Source organism: Rhinolophus hipposideros, assembly GCF_964194185.1.
Source record: "Rhinolophus hipposideros genome assembly, chromosome: 9".
Classification (NCBI taxonomy): Eukaryota; Metazoa; Chordata; class Mammalia; order Chiroptera; family Rhinolophidae; genus Rhinolophus; species Rhinolophus hipposideros.
Window position 1 is genome coordinate 51528721 of NC_138055.1, and position 20249 is coordinate 51548969.

General features: G+C 35.5%; 1 protein-coding gene and 1 long non-coding RNA gene across 2 annotated transcripts in view; one reads left to right on the plus strand and one right to left on the minus strand.

Annotated features, from left to right (window-relative positions):
* The window catches only part of LOC308502880, a 63432-nt gene that overhangs the window by 18455 nt on the left and 24728 nt on the right, over positions 1–20249 (plus strand). The gene's annotated exons all lie outside the window — the stretch shown is intronic.
* Positions 9203–20249, minus strand: part of FAM186A (family with sequence similarity 186 member A) — a gene marked incomplete at both ends in the record, with an annotated part of 28865 nt that continues 17818 nt past the window's right edge. The window contains 3 exons of the mRNA XM_081060493.1: positions 9203–9389; positions 10050–10198; positions 12269–12461. Of these exons, the coding sequence (XP_080916619.1) occupies positions 9203–9389; positions 10050–10198; positions 12269–12461 (529 nt within the window). The remainder of the gene's footprint in view (positions 9390–10049; positions 10199–12268; positions 12462–20249) is intronic.

A 20249-nucleotide genomic window follows, 5' to 3' on the forward strand; every position in this document is an offset into this window, starting at 1 on the left:
TGTTTTTGTAATGACAAGGTCAAGGGTATGACTAATGGCTAGAGAATGAAATTACTGAAGGAAAACAGATCAAAACATTGCAAGGTCAGGTGTTGGAAAGATCTATATGAACATTGAAATTGCTAGGGATTATGACAAAGGTACTCTTAGAGTGACAGTGAACAAGGAGGAGGTAAATGACAGCAACAGAGAAGGTAATGGGTGATATATAAAGACAGGAGATTTAAAGTCGAGTGTTTTATATATATATTATTATATATTGTCGCGTCCAGCGCAACACGGGTAGTGAGAGAACGAGAAGGGGCGGCGAAGGGTTAAGAAAGAAACAGAAATCAAGAAAGTTATGAAACAGAAGCCAAGGGTCTCACAGCCTCAAAGGACTGAGAGCCCCTAATCGGGCCGCCTTGTGGCTTTTATTGATGAACACACAAGGAAGTAGCATTGTTTTTACTACGGTCTGTGAGTCTCATACATCATACCAGAAAACTGGTTCAAACCAATCACCCTTGCCTGTCGAAAGTCCCATGATGTATAAATAATTATTGTTTGTACCTCCCCAGGGGACAAAACCTTTATGTTGAAAACTTACTAAGATGGAGAACTGATGTTATCCCATCCCAAGCAGGTTGTGGGAAGGAATACAGCCACAGAGACAGAAGCTCTCCTTACACAGGGGAAGGTGGGGGGCTGTGCCCACCTCTATCAACCCCGTGAGTTCTCCTGGTGGTCCCCACACGACTGTGCCTGTCTTACGTTGTTCCTTACTTGAGGAATCTTACCCGTCATTGGCTAGCCAGCCATCCTTTGGGGCCAAACAAGGAGATGGCATAAAGGTGAAGCAATGTCCCTGAAAGGAATAGTCTCACAGACTCTTCTTTCTTTTTAGGGATAGGCAGGAGGGGACTGACAGGCTTGCTGCTGTGTGTCATTATATGACAACAATATATCATATAATATTTTACATGATATGTAGAGAGGGCAGGGAACAATGACCTGAAGTAGCATTGAGGAGTGAGGAAGACCCCCCCACCTCATTTCCAGGCCACGTGATCAGGGGGATGTGGGAGTTAAAATAGACATGATTTGAGAGGGCTGCAAGTGAGGCAGTATTATCAGGGGAGAGCCAAGGGTCGTTTCTTGCTTTATCTATTTATAGGTTATATTGTTATAAGCATCTACATTAATAACATAGATGTGTTCTATTATCCATATATTACATATTCTTGATCTATTGTCTCCCTTTGTCCCTAATGATGCTGTTTGCCTTGAATCCTATTTTTCTGACATTAGATGTCTGTTTGGGCTTTCTTTTGGTTCATAGTTCTCTTTTTCCATCTACGTATTTGTTTTAACTTGCCCTATCCTTTCTTTTTAATATGTCTCTTGTAGACATTATATTGCTAAATTTTGTTTTTTAATACAATCTGAGAATTCTTTTCTTTGGTGAATTTAACAAATATATTAAATTACTTCTTTGTTAGAACTTTTTATTCCATCTTAGTTTAAATTTTCTTTCATTTTTTTCTTTTTGCTCATTTCCTTGAATAAATCAGTTTTTTCCATGGGTTTGAAAGGCCTGCATTTTATATTTGTTCTTCCATTGGTTATCCATAAGTTATTAAGACTCTTACTTGTATTTATTTTTCCCAATTTATGAAACTTATCAACATCTATCTGTATCTTCTTCCTTACTGGAACAAATACTTTAACACACACACACTCTTACCCCCCTCTGGATGTTGCAGTCTGTCCTCTACTTTGTTATATCTGGGTGTGTGTGTATAAAATTCCTTTTTGGATAATAATAAACTTTACAGTTATTTTTTCATTCTTACTATCTTACATTTTATAGCATTTCCTAAAATTTTTCTTTGATAGACTACTTCTTCTAAGAATATTTTCAAAGAGCATCTCTAAGATAACCTGCTGAGAACTTGAAGGTCTAAGAACATATTTATTGTAACTCACATTTAAATGATAGCTTAGCTGAATATAAATTTTGAGTCAAAGTTTCTGTTTTCAATATTTTGAAAATATTTCTTTATTGTTTTCTTGCCTCTAATGTTGCTTTGGAGAAGTCTCACATCATTCTGATTCATTTTCTTTGTGGGTGAGCTTCTATTCTTAGAAAGTTTTTAGAATTTTCTCTTTTTATTAAATATCACTAAGTATTAATTTTTATATATCAACCCTATTATCACCCCATACACCCTTTCAATATCAATCTTTCTTTGGAAGTTCTCACTTGTTTTTGTCATATATCATCTTCCCTTTATTTCCTTTTTCCTCTCCTATTAGAACTCCTATGATATAAATGGTGCTATTTGTACATCTAGCCTTTATATTTCTTCATATTTGTATTTTTCATTTCTTATTTCTTCTCACTGTGTTCTGGAAAAGTTTCTTGACCTGATCTTGGCTATGTCCATTTTGATGTTTATGTCATCTAATGAGTTTATTTCAACTGTTCTTTGAATATTCAGTAATCCAACTTGGTTCTTTATAATGTTTCTGCTTCATTATCAGTATCCTCTTTGGGGACATTTATTTGGCTTGTATTCTATTAATGCTTGTCATCTATTATAAGTTATTCAGTTACTGTTTTTCTAATTGTCTAGTTATTTTACCCTCTGAGGTCATTTTCCCTCATGGGTATCACTTATCTTGGTAGGTAATGGATAATCAAAACCATTACCATTTGATGGGAGTAATCAAAACCTAGGCCTTAGCTTGTGCCACTCCTGATGAGTTGGGACTCCAACTCTGAATATCCTCATGTGTGTCGCTCTCATCAGAAGGCTTCCCCCCCTTAGTGAACCTCTCTATACCTTACCTTAGGTTTTGTTCTTTTCGAAGAATGTATTTCTCTAGCTCTCTGGGTGAAAAGGTCTATGGGAGGAGGTAGAAGGAAACCTTTAGATGTTTGTTTGGTGAGCCAGCAGTAAATGTTTGTTTTTGTTGTTGTTTTGTTTTCTTTTGTTTTGTTTTACATCCTAGTAGTGTCCCCCTGCCAATCTGCTGTCAGTATTGTAGTAGGGCTGATGGGAAAGTAGTGATCTGCCATGAGCAATGTGGTGAATAGAAATTTCTTCCCAAGTTTCTCCCCATGTTGGGAGCCTGGTCCTGTTCTGTCCAGGGCTACTGTTTTCCTTCTTTACCAAATCATAGCCACCTCTGACCCTCCAGGGTTTCTGCTGACTTTCTTTTCTTTTTTTATATCCATTCATTTCTTATTTCTGAGGCCTCTTGGAGTTTCGGTTGGGGGAGTTAGACTGTGACACTTTGCCATCATGTCAGAGGCTGTATGGTGTCCCTTTTATGATGGCCTACATTGTGTTTGTTGAAACTTTATGTTCCTAGTAATATAGAGCAGAAGATAATTCTTTCTTGACTGGTCATGGTAGTATTCTGAAGAGGTTTAACCTGAAGAACTATAGACAGAATGTAAAAGCAAAGGACAGACAAAGCAATGTATGTACACGAAAGAGAGCAAAATGGACATTTTACTGAAATGTATTGAAATTTACTTTCAACATGCTTGTGTTTAATTTTCCAGTCACTTGGGAATCTTCTTAAGCCTGGAAACAAGACAAGAAAATTAATCTTATTACGAATTTCTCTTAAATACATTTGTGGGAATGTAGATAATTCGTAGGAAAAAAAAAGAGTGCCTTCAGAATTCTCAAAGTTAAAGTAGTAAAATTGATATGTAATCCTTATTTATAAGTCACCTTAACAAGGCAGAATGTCTCCCAGGACCAAAATCAGGAAGAGCAGGGCTTGGCAATAACTTATGATTTATTAGACAGTATTATTATACCTAAAGTTAGAACATAGCCTAAATATTGACAGTGGTTATTTCTGAGCATGGACTTGTCTCTATTTTCCAAATTTTACGATGAACATGCTTAACTTTTGTAATTGAAAAAAAAATAAATACTGTTTTAATAGAATTTTTGTAGGGAAATTACCATATAAATATACAAACTTATGCAAGGATATTTGCTTCAACATTGTTTATAATGTTGAAAAATACCTACATTTTATCAGGAGATAGAAAGTTAAAAAATTATGATCGATCTATACAAGGAATATCATGCAACCGATAAAAATGGTGATGGAAGTCTGTATGATCATAGGAAAATTTCAAAGATGTATTGTTAAGTACACAAAGCACTTTAAAAAATATGTCCAATATGAGCCCATTTTTGCAACCACAAAGTAAGTGCACAGAATTTTTTTGAATAAGCTATGCAAGAAGTTGCTGCTCCATCCATCCTAACAACAAGTAAAAAGTTGAACCATCAGAAAGATCAACAACTCTTTTTAGATCCTTCAGAGAAGTGAGGTCACAGGGCAAACCATTGCCCCCAAGATTGGAGAGACAGAAAGGCAATACAGAGAATCACAACTTGCTGGAACAGAAACCCACGAGTAGAAACTTATGCAGGAACCAGTGCCTGGCAGAAAACCTCAATTGCAATTGATGAATTGCTGGAGGCCCAGTATGGACAAGTCTGAGAGTTAAAACCTCCAGGGGAACCCAGTCAAAGGGACCTCCAGAAGACTCAACCATGTCCTCACTGTGATGATCAGATAAAAATCTTATGTTTCTTTTAGCGGAAGGAGGAAATCTCTTTTAAAAAAAGATTTTTATTAAAATAGGAAAGTAACCATTTGAAATATACCAGAGCATTCTGTTCTTAACAAAGTCTGCCTTGAAGAGAAACTATTTTACCAGAGCGTAACCTGCTGGGTTTTTATCAGGGCCTAACCTACTTGGAGGAAGGGAAATACCCAACTCTATTTGACTCTAGCTTTCCACTTGGGGGGAGGGAAAATACCCAATTCCAGCTTCCCTTAACCATCCTGTCTCACCCAAGAAGAGGGTGGGAGGGGATGTTACTGAGAAGCACTGGTATAGTTCACAGTCCAGAGGCTTTCTAAAAGTCCTATGGACTTTTTATCATAGGACAATAAAATATTTCCCATTCCCCTATACCTTACCATCACACCACTAAAAGCCAATTTGTCAGAGTTCCTTTCACCTAGTATATCATGTCCTGATTTTAACAAAAATTAGAAGGCATTCTAAGACAAAAAACCGTTTGAAAAGACTGCACAAACATCAGAACCAGCGTCAGATATGGTAGGGATGCTGGAATTATCAGACTGGGAATTTAAAAGAACTATGATTAATATGCTAAGGACTCTGATGAAAAAAGTAGCATGCAGGAATGGATGGATTATGTAAGCAGAAAGATAGATATTCTAAGGAAGAATAAAGAAATGCTGGAGATCAAAAACACTAACAGAAATGAAGAATGCCATTGATGGCCTCATTAGTAAACTAGAAGTGTCTGTGAAAAGAATCTCTGAGCTTGAGGATGTGACAATAGAAACTTCAAAAACTGAAAAGCAAAGAGAAAAAGGACTGAAAAAAACAAGGAAAAAGAAAAAAAAACAATATGCAAGAACTGCAGGATAACTACAAAAGGTGTGACATGTGTAATGGGAATACCAGAAGGAGAAGAAAGGAACAGAAGCAGTATTTGAAGCAAAAATGATTTTGAAGCAATAATGATGGAGAATTTCTGAAAATTAATGTCAGACACCAAACCATAGAACCAGGAAACTCAGATAACAACAGGATCAGTGAGATAAATGCCCAAAAAATTACAATTAGGTAAATCATATTCAAACTTCAGAAAATTCAAAGACAAAGAAAAAATCTTGAAAATAGAGGGGAAAAACACTTTACCTATAGAGGAGCATAGATAAGAATTACATCCAACTTCTCCTTAGAAACCATACAAAAAAGAGAGTGGAGTATAATATTTAAAGTGTTGAGAGAAAAACTATCAACTTAGAATTCTATACCCTGCAAAACTGTTTTTAAAAAGTGAAGGAGAAATAAAGACTTTCTCAGACAAATAAAAATTGAGGGAATTTGTAGCTAGTAGACCTGCCTTGCAAGAAATGTTAAAAAGGAACTTCTTCAGAGAGAAGGAAAGTGTGATATAATAGATCAAAAATTCAGATCTACAGAAAGATATGAAGATCATTAATGAAGGAATAAGTGAAAGTAAAATAAAAGTTTTATTTTTCTTATTCTTAATTGGTCTAACAGATAATAGTTTGTTCAAACTAATAGTAACAATGTATTCAACTATGAATTCAACATGTGCTTATATATAAGCAAAATGGATGACAGAAATGATATAAGGGATGGGAGGGAAGAATTAGCAATATTTTGTTATTATAAGGTACTTATAGTACCCATGAAGCAGTATAATGTATTATTTGAAGTGGACGTGGATTAGTTGTAAATGTGTAGTGTAAACTCTAGGGTAATAACAAAAATATAAAACAAAAATAGGAATAAAGAACAAGGGCAATAAATAGAAAACAGTAATGAATATGGTAGATATTCGGTAGATATTAATTCAAGTGTATCAGTAATCACTTTAAATGTCCATGATCTAAACACAACAATTAAAAGACAGGGATTGTCAGAGCGGATCCAAAAACGACACCGAACTCTATATCGTCTACAGGAAACCCACTTTAAATATAAAGACACATAGATTAAAAGTAAATGGACAGGGGGAAAATACCAAAAGAAAGCAGGAGTAGCTATATTAATTTCAGACAGAGCAGACTTGAGAACAAGGAGTTATCAGGGATAACTGAAAGAAGGACATTACATAATGATACAGGGGTCAATACTTCAAGATAACATAATAATCCTTAATGTTTGCCTAATAACAGAACATCAGACTACATGAGGCAAAAACTGGTAACACTGCAAGAACTAGATGAATCCACTATTACTGTTGCAGGCTTTAACACTCTCAGAAGTGGACAGATCCAGAAAATCATTAAGGATATAGGTGAACTTGATCGAATCATCCATCAATTGCATATAATCGATATCTTACTTTAATCAATAACAGCAGATTACACAATATTTTCAAGCTCACATGGAACATTCACCAAGATAAAGTACACTTTGGGCCATAAAACATACCTTAACAAATGTAAAAGAATAGAAATTATGCAATGTCAGACCGCAGTGGAATTAAACTTGAAATCAATAACAAAAAGATAGCTGGACAATCCTAAAATACATAGAAATTAGACAACACACTTTTAAATAACACATGGGTCAAAGAAGAAACCTCAAGAGAAGTTTAAAAAAATTCTGGGGATGGCCAGTTAGCTCAGTTGGTTAGAGCGTGGTGCTAATAACACCAAGATTGCCAGTTCAATCCCCGCATGGGTCACTGTGAGTTGCGCCCTCCTTAAAAAAATGAAAAGAAATTTGAACTAAATGAAAATGAAAATACAACTTATCAAAATTTATGGAATAAGCAAAAGCAGTGCTTAGAGGGAAATTTATAGCATTGAATATACATATTAGAAAAGAAAAAAGATCTTAAATCAGTAACCTAAGCTTCCACCTTGGGAAACTAGAAAAAGAAGAGCAAATTAAATCCAAAGAGAACAGAAGAAAAGAAACAATAAAAATTAGAACAGAAATCAATAGAGAAAATCAACAAATTTAACTGGGTACCTTGCATTTTATTCGGCAACCTTACCCCTCAACCATGAGTTTATTTTGTATAGAGTTATATGTGTTCTTTACCTGTTGAATGGACAAAGGGTACAGCCATACAAGAGAATAATACTAGCCAGTAAATAAAAAAGAGTGAATTATTGATCTATGTGCAACAACATGGATGAATTTCATGTGAATTATGCTAAATGAAAAAGCCAGATTCAAAAGGTTACATACTGTATTTTGATTTATATGACATTCTAGAAAAGGCAAAACTGTAGGGACAGCAAGATTAGTGATTGCCATAACTATGCATTTGTTAAGACTCAGAACTCGACTCTATAGAGAATTTTACTGTATATACCTTATACCTAAAAAAATAAAATCTATGAAACAAACAATTCTCTGAAAACTCCTTGATTCTGAGTCCTTTTAAGCAGTAAACTGGAAATAAGGGTCTCACTAAATTTGTAGGATTTAGCATGATTAAGAAGTGGTGGATATCTAATAGTTGAAGCTGGCTATGAAATAGAGATAAGGGAAATATTATTCAAAGAAAAATGTATATATCTTGTCCCAAGCACTTTAGTCACTAAATTAGCAATGTTTTTCCTCAAAATAACCTGTTAATTAATTTAATCACTACAAAAAAATGGAAGGAAAAATGGGAGACAAAAAAAAACAAGTTTGCTGTCTGATTATAACCTGTAACTTATGAGGCATGCTTTTACAACTTAATAGTAACATTTGGTTTGGTAATTTTTTTCACGAATACTTGTGTGCATGGTATATTTTATATTGTATACATTATATACATTGTGTACATTATATACATTGTATATATTATATACATTGTATACATTATATACATTGTATACATTATATACATTGTATACAATATATACATTATATATTGCATACATTATATTTTTGCTATTATTTTACTATCTTATAGAATTTTAAATGTCTTATTTCATGGTATCTGCCACATAAAGAAATTTGTGAGTTAACGCTACTTCTTAGCTCAGGACTTGGATTTTACCAGAATAAATCAGACTGCTCCTGTAAACTCTTTCAGGTTACAAAAGTTCAATTGTCTAAATTCTTAGTTTAGAACATTATATCATTCTCTGTCCTGAAAAACATAATGCCGACTCCAAAACTCTTCATTTCCGCTGGAATGATTTCCTGGTTTAAGTGAGAATCTGATTTAGCAGAATTCGGCAATATGGATCCTTGCCACCCACCTTACCTTTTCTCTCTAAGTCTCTTCAGTGTATCCTGGGAGATAAGCACTTAATTTACCTCAGACTGGGCCTAGATATGACAATTGCTTTTAAGTATGTTACTGAACCAGGAGGTGGGCAAAAAGCATTCATTATGGTCTTTCTGGTACTTCCAATAATAAACCCTTCAGGATGAAATTCAAAGTGGACCTATCTAGTGTTAGATTAGGTTTCATGGCATTATAACTGGTTTCTTTGTTTTATTTTATATCAGTAGTGACATCTGCAGGCCTATGGAGACTAAATGACTAATACTTTTGGTAACTCCCTGGTTCTGTAAGAGAAAGTCAAGTTAGGGAAACAAAAGGCCTATGACCAAAGGCCCGACTACCAGAGTGTTCTCCCAGTCCTTAACTTACTGTGATTGGATGGATGCAAGAGATTTTCTGAAAGTAGACTGAACATCTAACTGGAGCAGCATAGGAATAGCTGGGTACCCACCCAGCTGGGCCCAGAGTGAATTTATTGATGTCTTCTCTGTTATTGGGTAGCTTGAAGTGGACTGATCAGCGTTCCAGATGGCTTCCATGTGGTCTTCCTGTCTAGAGAATCAGAGAGCACTAATTGGAAGAGCCAAACTCTCTTGAGCTCCCTAGCCAATCAAAATATGTGCTTCTTACTCTCCCCTCTTCTCTTCACTGTAACCCTGTCCTATAATGCCCTCCCTCACACTGAGGGACATCAGCTATGCCCACTTTGACTGAGAAATGGATTAAAACAGCAGAATTTGCTGAAATAGCTTTTTTTCCCTTCCCTGAAAGCTGCATTTCCATGATTTCACTTAGTAATCCATTTTAAAACTACCTTCTTAGCTTCCTGGAGTATATGGACCATATCCAGGCTATTTTTTTTCCCCACAACAATTTCCCCCCGTTCCTTCCCAAAGCTCCTACCATCTCCGTTTTTATTTTAAAAGTAATACTTCTAAGTTTCTTCATTGTGTATTAATTTGTTTCTTAGTAAGGAAGAATCAGCTTCATTTTTTCTTTAAAGGAACTCAAAATTAGGTCTTAAATATTTAAGTAGAAATATATGTAAATAAGCTTCTTGCTAAATCAGCTAAGAAAATTAATACTGTCTTAGATTCTCCACTGTACCATATCATAATTGTGGGGAAGAGGAAGCTCTGGGGCAGAAACAAAGCATTAGGTCCTACATATCATTCAAAACAGTGACTGACTGACGTCTTTTCTATGACATACCTAAATTTCTTGAGTATGTCAGATCTTCTGTCCTTTTCTAGTAGCTCTAGCAATGGCTGTTGAATAAATTTGGTAGGAGCAGGTATCTGTTTTTCGTTGAATATCAAAGGGATAGGTTGACTAAGATTCAATTTATGCATCTCTTGGAGCTAAAAATAAATAAACCAAAAAGGAAACAATGAAAAGAAAGGGCCAGAGTCTTTAAGAAGGCCTTTTTAGCTGGCCCTGGCTAAACTATGATTCTTCCCTTCTCATGGATTTGCAAATCCTCTTTTGCCATCCTCTTTCTCCCTTCCTCCAGTCACTCCTTAACCTCCACCCCACCTCCAACACACAATTTCAGAGGTGGCCGCTATGACATATATAACCTTTGGTCCCGCATAAGCTCTAGCCCTCTCATCTCCTACCTGTGTGACTTTGAGCTAGTTGCTAGTTTTATCTGCACCTATTTCTCCTCATTACTAAGATAAGGATAATAACACAAGGTTGTTATGAGAGTTGCATAAGATAATATATATGTAAGCACTTCATAAATTGTGAAGCACTATGCAAATGGAATGATAGCTAACATTTACTGAATACTTACTGAATGTCAGGTGTTTTCTATATATTAACTCTTTGGTATTTACAACCACCTTATGAGAGAGGTGCTATTATTATCCTTGTCTTCCATGTGGAGATCTGGAACTCAGAAAGTTTAAGTGGCTTGCCCAAGGCCTCTTAGCTAGTCTAGTATGTAGTGAAGCTGCTTGGAACACACAGGATGTGGTAGCAGAACCAACTTCTTAACCACCACCCTGACTCAGCATAAGGTATTTATTCATTTCTACCCTCTTCTCCCTTTTGCTTTTTCCTCTCCCTTCTTTATGCCTTGATACCCACCTTTTCATCTAGATTATGGCTTCACTGACCCCAGACCCTTTCCCATCTTCTGAAATGCCCTGGACATTGTAAATCCTGCTAGACAGCTCGTGGCACTGCCAATGCATCTTGCTTTATTTCATTTACATTGGCCATATTTTTCAAACCAAAAACTGTCAGAAATATCCATTTTTTAACATTCAAAGTGTAACTCTTCTGGAAAATTTAGAATATGTCTGATTTGAATCAGGCCATGATGCGAAGTCTCTGCACCTTCTAAAGTAGCAAATAAACTGGTCTTGTTAATTAATCAAATTAATTAATTAATTTAGTGAAAGGACATACAGATATAAAATGTTCCTAGAACTCCAAGAATGCTCCAGAACTCCATTTAATGGGAGAATGTAATCCCAGAGCAAAGAACTCTAATCTCAGCTCTATAACTTTTTGGAAGGTTACTATCATTCCCAGAAGCATACTGATGGTTATCTCAGAGGGGGCTCTGGGACATAATGAGCGGATTGTCAGAATTTAACAGGATCTTCTGTGCCTGGTGCTATGTAAGCAAGTTAAGTAAATCCTTGTCTCCTTTCTTGTAAACTCATCAAAACTTGCTATCTGATAGTTTTGAGAAGTAATAACCGTGAATCAGTTGGAGAGTAGTGACTTTAGGAGTTTTCATATTTAGAGGCTAGTAGATGCGGGGTGACTAGAAAGAAGTTGAACATTTTTGGAAGTCTCTTCTATTCTAATTTTTCCTCATCTAGAGAGTCCAACCAATATTACTGTTGTCAATTTAGGAGTTTTACTGAATTCACAGTGTAGTGGGTTGCATGGTGAACCCCCCAGAAGATATGGTCACCTAGAACCTGTGAATGTGACCTTATTTGGAAAAAATGGTCTTTACAGATGTAATTAAGGATCTCAAGATGAGATCATCCTCCATTAATCAGGTGGGTCCTAAATCCATGACACATGGTTTTATAAGAGACAGAAGAGAAGACGTGACACTGGGAAGAAGGCCCCGCGAAGGACAGAGGCAAAGATTGGAGTTATGCAGCTATAAGTTAAGGAATGCCCAGGATTGTCTACCGCTCCCAGAATTTAGGAGAGAGACATGAAATAAATTTTCTCCCTCCCTCTTCTCCAGAAGGAACCAACCTCACTCAATTTCACAAACTGGCCTCCAGAACTGTAAAAGCATTTCTGTTGTTTTAAGCCATAATTTTGTGGTAATTTGTTACAGTAGCCCTAGGAAACCAATAAACATGGTATCTCCAGGTAAATATTATTTTCAAAGCTTACTACTTTCTTTTTCCTTATAACACACTGGGGAGAGGAAATAGGAAACAAGTTACCTGGCTGAATAAGAACATCATTTTCCTCAGACACTGATTCCGTTTCTTCTCTAGAGACATCTGCTTCTTGATCCAGACCGCCATCACGTTTTTCTGGTACACATCAATTCTGCTCAGCATTATGTAGAGGTTCTGCATCTCATAACCTTTCCCACTGTTTTGGATGGCTTGTAATCGTTTGATTATGTTGTTTCTTGATAAAATTAACAAGAATTAGATTGATATAATTACTGACCTTAACTCAGCAAACTTGGCCTCAGTTACTTCAATCTCATCTCATCCTTAGTAAGTAGAGACGGATGGGACAGAGTGGGAGGTTTGCTTAATGAGATCTTTTTATTTTTTTATTTTTATCGGGAAATATTGGAGAACAGCGTGTTTTTCCGGGACCCATCAGCTCCAAGTCAAGTCATTGTTTTCACTCTAGTTGTGGAGGGTGCAGCTCTCTGGCCCATGTGGAAATTGAACCTGTGACCTTGGTGTTATGAGTACTGGGCTCTAATTAACTGGGCCAACTGGCCGCCCCGATGAGATCCTAATCTGATTCCCTACATGACTAAACTTTCAAAATCTGTCAAATTTTCATTAACTCTTCCAAGAGTTTAATGTTATAATAGTGTTGTTTAGTATCATAATATATTAAAATTGTAGTATCGATATGTACAAGACACAGAAGATACTTAATACAATTGTGAAAAAGACAGTGTCTTTGCCTTCCAAGCACTTACCAGCCAGAATAGGAGACTAATAAATTAACTGTGTCAAAGAGAGAATGAAATAAATGCTACATAGAAATGTAAACATGCTGTCTGAGCAAATAGGAACACATAATTAATTCTAATAAAAGGAATAAAGAGAGCTTCGTAGGAAGATGTTGAACAGGATCTTGAGGAAAAGTCATAAAATGGACTCTCTCTCTTTACTATAATGTATACCACCATGTTGTGGTCTCCTAAACTAATAGTGTTTCACCATCCCCCTGCTCCAGGAAAGGAAAAGGAATCTGAACAAAGTTAAATAACTTTCTAAAGTCACATAATTAATAAATAGCAGATTTTGGAAGCAAACCCAAATCTTCTCTCTTTCCACAACACCAGTATTTCTCAAAGCATGGACCCTGATCACTTGGACTGAATCATTTGTGGGGGAGGGGTATTAATTGAAAATACAGATTCCCAAGTGCTTCCCCAGACCATTTGAATCAAAATCTTGGTGGTAGGCTCCAGGATCTGTATTTTAAACAGAATCTCAGGTAAATCTTACTTGGGGAAAAAGGGATGAGGAATTCCAAGTTAAGGGAATACTATAAACAAATGCAAGACAATGAAAGTTACATTTTGGGAGTGGAGAGCAGTCTGGGACTTTTAGATTACAGATATGTGAAAAGATATAGTGGGGGAGGAGACTGGAATGGCTGGATTATGAAAGGCCTTAAAAGGCATATTTAGGAGTTTGGATTTTTTTTTGGGGGGGGGATTAGGCAATGGGAACCCATTGAAGATATTTTTCTGAATGTATGTACTTTACACCCATATATATATATATATATATATGTATATATATATATATATATATATATATATATATAATATATATACACACACACATACTTACACATAGGGGGAATAACTCTTGGGTTATAATTCATAGTTTAGAGCCTACTATATGTATGGATCATTTAATACTTAAATGTATCAACTTTCTGAATTAATTTAGTGTATTTTTAATTAAATTATTTATCCAATAGCCTTGGGGTTTTTTCCATATCCTGTAGGTGATTTTTATTTTTATTTTTTTCACTCTTATAACCATCTTCATTACATGCATTTTTAATCACTTCTGTACATGCTTTATAAAATGCCTATTACATCCATTCCCATAAATAACACTGTTCTCAATGAAGAAAGCGGGTAGCATTCTTATAACCATCTTTTATACTATTCAAAAATAGTTAATATTATTATATTTTATGTTTTCTCTCCCATATAATGTTAGAATCTTCTTGACTTAGCCATCCTTGTTATGGAATCTTTAATCTATTACTATTTTATTCCTTATTATACCTGTTGGTGATTTGATTATTATAACATTAACTATTAAAGAAGAGCTTTCTGACAAAAATGAATTGATCCTTGATGGGATTAAAGTTATAGTTTTATAAGTTAAATATTGTTACAAAATGTTCATCTATATATTTCAATTTTTAAATGATTGTACTGAAACAGGTCAGATCATGTCATTTAGGTCTTCAAAATCTTCAATAACTCTAAACAAACTAATTGCCATAAAAAATTGAGAAAGTGGTCAAAGAACTCTCCCCCAAAAGTACCAAGCCTATGTAATATCACAGGTGATATCTGCCAAACCTTAAAAAAACAGCTAATTTACTATTAAACTATTCCTGAGCATAGAAAAAGATAAGATTCCACATTTTTTACTAATATAAGCTTAAAATTGTACCAAAATTTGACAAAGATAGCACCAAAAGAAGGAAACCACCAATCAAACTTACTAATTAATATCAATGCAAAAAAATCCTAAATAAAATATTAGCAAACAAATTCCATAACACATTTAAAGAAGACTATACCAAGGACAAATAGGATTTATTCCAGGAATGCAATGATGGCTTAATATAATTAATCATTAATAGATCTGAGGATAAATCATATTTTATTTAATACACATGCGAATGGCGTGCTGAAATCACATTTAACAAATTTAACAAAATTCAACATCCATTCTTGATTTTGAAAAAGCGTAATGAAATAGGAGCAAATAGGTTCTTTAATATGATAAAAATGTACTTCAACCCAAAAGTCAGCGTTTTTCTTACTGACAAATACTAGAAAGATAGTCACTACCTTTTTAACTAATTTATACTTAGTTTTTAATAATTAGCGATAAGAAGGACTTACATTTTGGCAACCTGAGTTACACAGAAAATAACAAAAGAAAACAAATTGACTAAGTTTAAAGACATTTTGCAACTTTTTCAGAAAGGAGACTAAACATAAGTGATCCTTTTAAAGATTCTTGAATATGAACTTTTGTTAGAAAAAAATAACATGGAGCATGGGAAAGGTACTCACAGCTGTTATTCAGGGCATTCAAATGGGTAAAGATGGCTTTGTAACCATAACATCAATATTTTTTTTAATTTATTGGGGTGACAATTGTTAGTAAATTTACATAGATTTCAGGTGTACAATTCTGTATTACATCGTCTATAAATCCCATTGTGTGTTCACCACCCAGAGTCAGTTCTCCTTCCATCACCATATATTTGATCCCCCTTACCCTCATCACCCACCCCCCACCCCCTTACCCTCTGATAACCACTAAATTATTGTCTGTGTCTATGAGTTTTTCTTTCTCATTTGTTTGTCTTGTTCTTTTTGGTTTATATACCACATATCAGTGAAATCATAGGGTTCTCTGCTTTATCTGTCTGACTTATTTCACTTAGCATTATACTCTCAAGATCCATCCATGTTGTCACAAATGCTCCTATATCATCTTTCCTTAACGCGGAATAGTATTCCATTGTGTATATATACCACAACTTCTTTATCCATTCATCTATTGAAGGACATTTTGGTTGTTTCCATGTCTTGGCCACCGTAAACAAAGCTGCAATGAACATTGGAGTACACGTGTCTCTATAGAGGAATGCTTTCAGATTTTTTTGGTAGATACCCAGGAGAGCGATTGCTGGGTCATATGGTAATTCTATTCGTAATTTCTTGAGAAACCTCCACACTGCATTCCATAACGGCTGCACCAGTCTGCATTCCCACCAACAGTGTATGAGGGTTCCTTTTTCTCCACAGCCTCTCCAACACTTGTTACTATTTGTCTTATTGATGAAAGCCATTCTGATTGGGGTGAGGTGATATCTCATTGTGGTTTTCATTTGCATTTCTCTGATGATTAGCGATGTTGAGCATTTTTTCACATGTCTATTTGCCATTTGTATATCCTCTTTGGAGAAATGTCTCTTCAGGTCCTCTGTCCATTTTTCAATTGGGTTGTTTGTTTTTTTGTTGTTGAGTTTCATGAGTTCCTTGTATATTTTGGATATTAGCCCCTTATCAGAGGCACTGTTTGCAAAAATCTTCTCCCATTCAGTTGGTTGCCTCATTATTTTGTCAATAGTTTCTTTTGCTGTGCAGAAGCTTTTCAGTTTCATATAATCCCATTCGTTTATTTTAGTTCTTACTTCCATTGCCTTTGGAGTCAAATTCATAAAATGCTCTTTGAACCCAAGGTCCGTAAGTTTAGTACCTATGTTTTCTTCAACGCAGTTTATTGTGTCAGGTCTTATGCTTAAGTCTTTGATCCATTTTGAATTAATTTTGGTATATAACACCAATATTTTTTTAACACAGTCCTAGAGGTATTAATCAATTCAGGTAGTCAAGAAACAGAAATTTGATGTTTAAAAACTGGAAAATCTATAATAGATGTAAAAAATTATTATTTCCAGGTTATATGATTATACACCTGGAAAAAATCAAGACTATTAATTGAAAAACTTTCACATGCTTGAGTAAGATGGCTGTATACAAAATTGATACAGAGAAATCTGGCCTTCATTTATACAAATAACAAGTTAGAAGACATCATAGAAGAAGAGAGTCCATTTACAATGGTAACAACAAAAATAGAAACTACCAGGATATACACTTATGGAAGAATATGCAAGAACTAAATGAAAACTTTGAAACGCTCCTGAAGAACACACACACACACACACACACACACACACACACACACACACAGCTTGAACAAAAAGAAAAGTGTACCATATTCTTGGATAGGAAGACTGTAGCAGTGAAAATAAGCTAAGTTTTGCTGTTTGAACAAATAACCCCCAAATCTCAGTGGCTAAAAATAAAATTTTACTTGTTCATACTACAAATCCATTAGGGCTCAGCAGGGAGAGCTTCATTGTATACTCTCAGGAACATGGCTAACAGAACAGCTATCACTGTGAACATTGTAAGTTATCATGCCCAAGAAAAAGGAAACTCTGGAGGGTCTCAAACCGACAATGACAAGCTCAGCATAGAAATGACACACATAAATTGTGCTCACATATCATTGACAAATACTGGCAAATAGTGCTAATGAATACCACAAAGACTCAGCATCATAAAAATTAAACTACAATAAATAACATGGAGTAGAAGTGACTCATCTATATGCAATCAGTAAAAATATTAGAAAGTCCAAATATGGGCCTAATTGGTACAAGAACTTATGATGAAGGTACACTCAAGTCAGTAGGGGAAAAGGTAGATTTTTTTGTAAGAAGCCATGGGGCAACTTGGGTAGCCATGTGGAAAAAAAAAAGCCAGATCTGTATCTCACAACAGAAAGTTGTGAATCAAAGACTTAAATGTAAAACAAACAAACAAACAAAAAACTAATAACCAACCATAAGAGTACTAAAAGAAACTCAGAAAGGATTTTATATTTCTTGCAGTGGAAAGGGGCTTTCTAAATAAGGTACAAAGCATTAAAATATATTGATGTAAACACATAAAATCAAAATTTTCTACAAAGCAAAAACCACCAAAAGCATAGACAAAACACAAACGGGGGGAGGGGAATTTTGTCACAGACAAGGGGCTAATTTTCCAAATATTTGAATAGGTCCCCCAAATCAATTTTAAAAAGCAGCTTGACAACCCAATTGAAAAATGGGCAAAGAATTTTTTTTTTAATTGGGGAAGGGGAACAGGACTTTATTGGGGAACACTGTGTACTTCTAGTACTTTTTTCCAAGTCAAGTTGTTGTCCTTTCAATCTTAGTCGTGGAGGGTGCCGTTCAGCTTCAGGTTGTTGTCCTTTCAGTCTTAGTTGTGGAGGGCGCAGCTCAGCTCCAGGTCCAGTTGCCAATGCAAGTTGCAGGGGGCACAGCCCATCATTCCTTGCAGGAGTCTAACCGGCAACCTTTGTGGTTGACAGGACACTCTCCAACCAACTGAGCCATCTGGTTGAGAGGACGCGCTCCAACCAACTGAGACATCCATGAGCTCAGTGGCAGCTCAGCTCAAGGTGCCATGTTCAATATTAGTTGCAGGGGGCACAGCCCACCATCCCTTGCGGGACTCGAGGAATTGAACTGGCAACCTTGCGGTTGAGAGCCCACTGGCCCATGTGGGAACCGAACCGGCAGCCTTTGGAGTTAGGAGCATGGAGCTCTAACCGCCTGAGCCACTGGGCCGGCCCTGGGCAAAGTATTTTAATAGAGTCTTCACAGAAAATGAAATACAGATGACTTTAAGTCTATGAAAAGATGTTTAACCTCACCCATAGTAAAAATAACGGTAATTGAAACAGTGAAATGCCATGTTTCATCTACCGTATTGGCTGGTAATAGTTCGTGTTAGTCTTGACATGGGGAAATACTCTTTTATAAAACACTGATTAATATGTAAGTTGTTACAACCTCTTTGGAAATAGTTTGACAAAAATATATCACAATTACAAAATACTTACGCTTTGATCCAGAAATTCTACTTCTAGGAATAGACATACATATATGAGGTCTGAGAATTATGTTCACAAACTTGTTGCAAGGATGTTGCTAACCTTTTTTGATATCAGAGGGATTATTCATTATGAATTTGTACTAACTGGACAAACACTTAACCAAGTTTACTATTTGGAAGTGCTGTGTGAAAAGGCTGCGTGAAAAAGTTAGATGAAAACGACCTGAACTTTTTGCCAATAATTCATGGCTCTTGCATCATGACAATGCACCAGCTCACACGGCACTGTCTGTGAGGGAGTTTTTAGCCAGTAAACAAATAACTGTATTGGAACACGCTCCCTACTCACCTGATATGGCCCCCAATGACTTCTGTTTTTACCTGGAGATAAAGGAAATATTGAAAGGAAGACATTTTGATGAATTCAGAATATCAAGGGTAATACGACCACAGCTCTGATGGCCATTCCAGAAAGAGTTCCAAAATTGCTTTGAAGGGTGGACTAGGTACTGGCCACATTGCATAGCTTCCCAAGGGGAGTACTTTGAAGATGACCAGAGTAATATTCAGCAATGAGGTATGTAATACTTTTTCTAGGATGAGTTCTCGAATTTGATTGACCTCATATGCGTGTATGTATACAAGATTGTTCATAGAGTATATTTTTATAATGCAAAATATTTAAAACATCAGAGGTTAAGTAAATTCTGGTAAATCCAGACTTTAAATACTATGGAGCTATAAAATGAATGAATAGGCTTTTTATGTACTAATACCCAAGTTAGCTAATACCTAATATCTAAGTTATGAAAATCAAACGTCAGAACTTTAAAATATGTAAAAAGGGGGATTAAGTAGCATATATACTTTTCTACATATGCAGATAATTTTTCTGGATGGACATACATTAGTAAACCTGGGGGAGGGACCTAATGGCCAGGGATAGGAGTATTAGGGAGACTTTTCACTCAACCATTTGTATTTTTTAAATATCATACCAGGTGAATGTACTCCTTTTTTTTTTTTAATTTAAGTATAACAAAGGAAAAAAAACATAAGAGAACTGGAGAATGACAAAGTACATGTTATTTAAGATTCTCAAGTGGATAAAAGTATTAAAGTGTAAAAACATTTGAAAGACTAGGACTACTCAGTCTGGAAAGTGAAAACTAAAGACAGGTATAGAGTAAAACATTTTCCAACAAATCTCAGATTACTTAAGCTTTGAAATTAAAAGTTCTGATTCTATCTGGGGTAAGTCTTTCTTTTGCACCTTGTTCTAGTCCTTAGTTTTCAAATGAATTCTGTCCTCAAAAATGTAAATTTAATGAGAACAGGGTAGTTTGATTTTTTCACTGCTGTATCTCTAGCACCTAGAACAATGTTTGGCACATAGTAGGCATTTGGTAAATATCTGTTGAATAAATAACATATAGTTGTCCCTATAATTAATGACAACCTCTTCTGTTAGAGGTTTC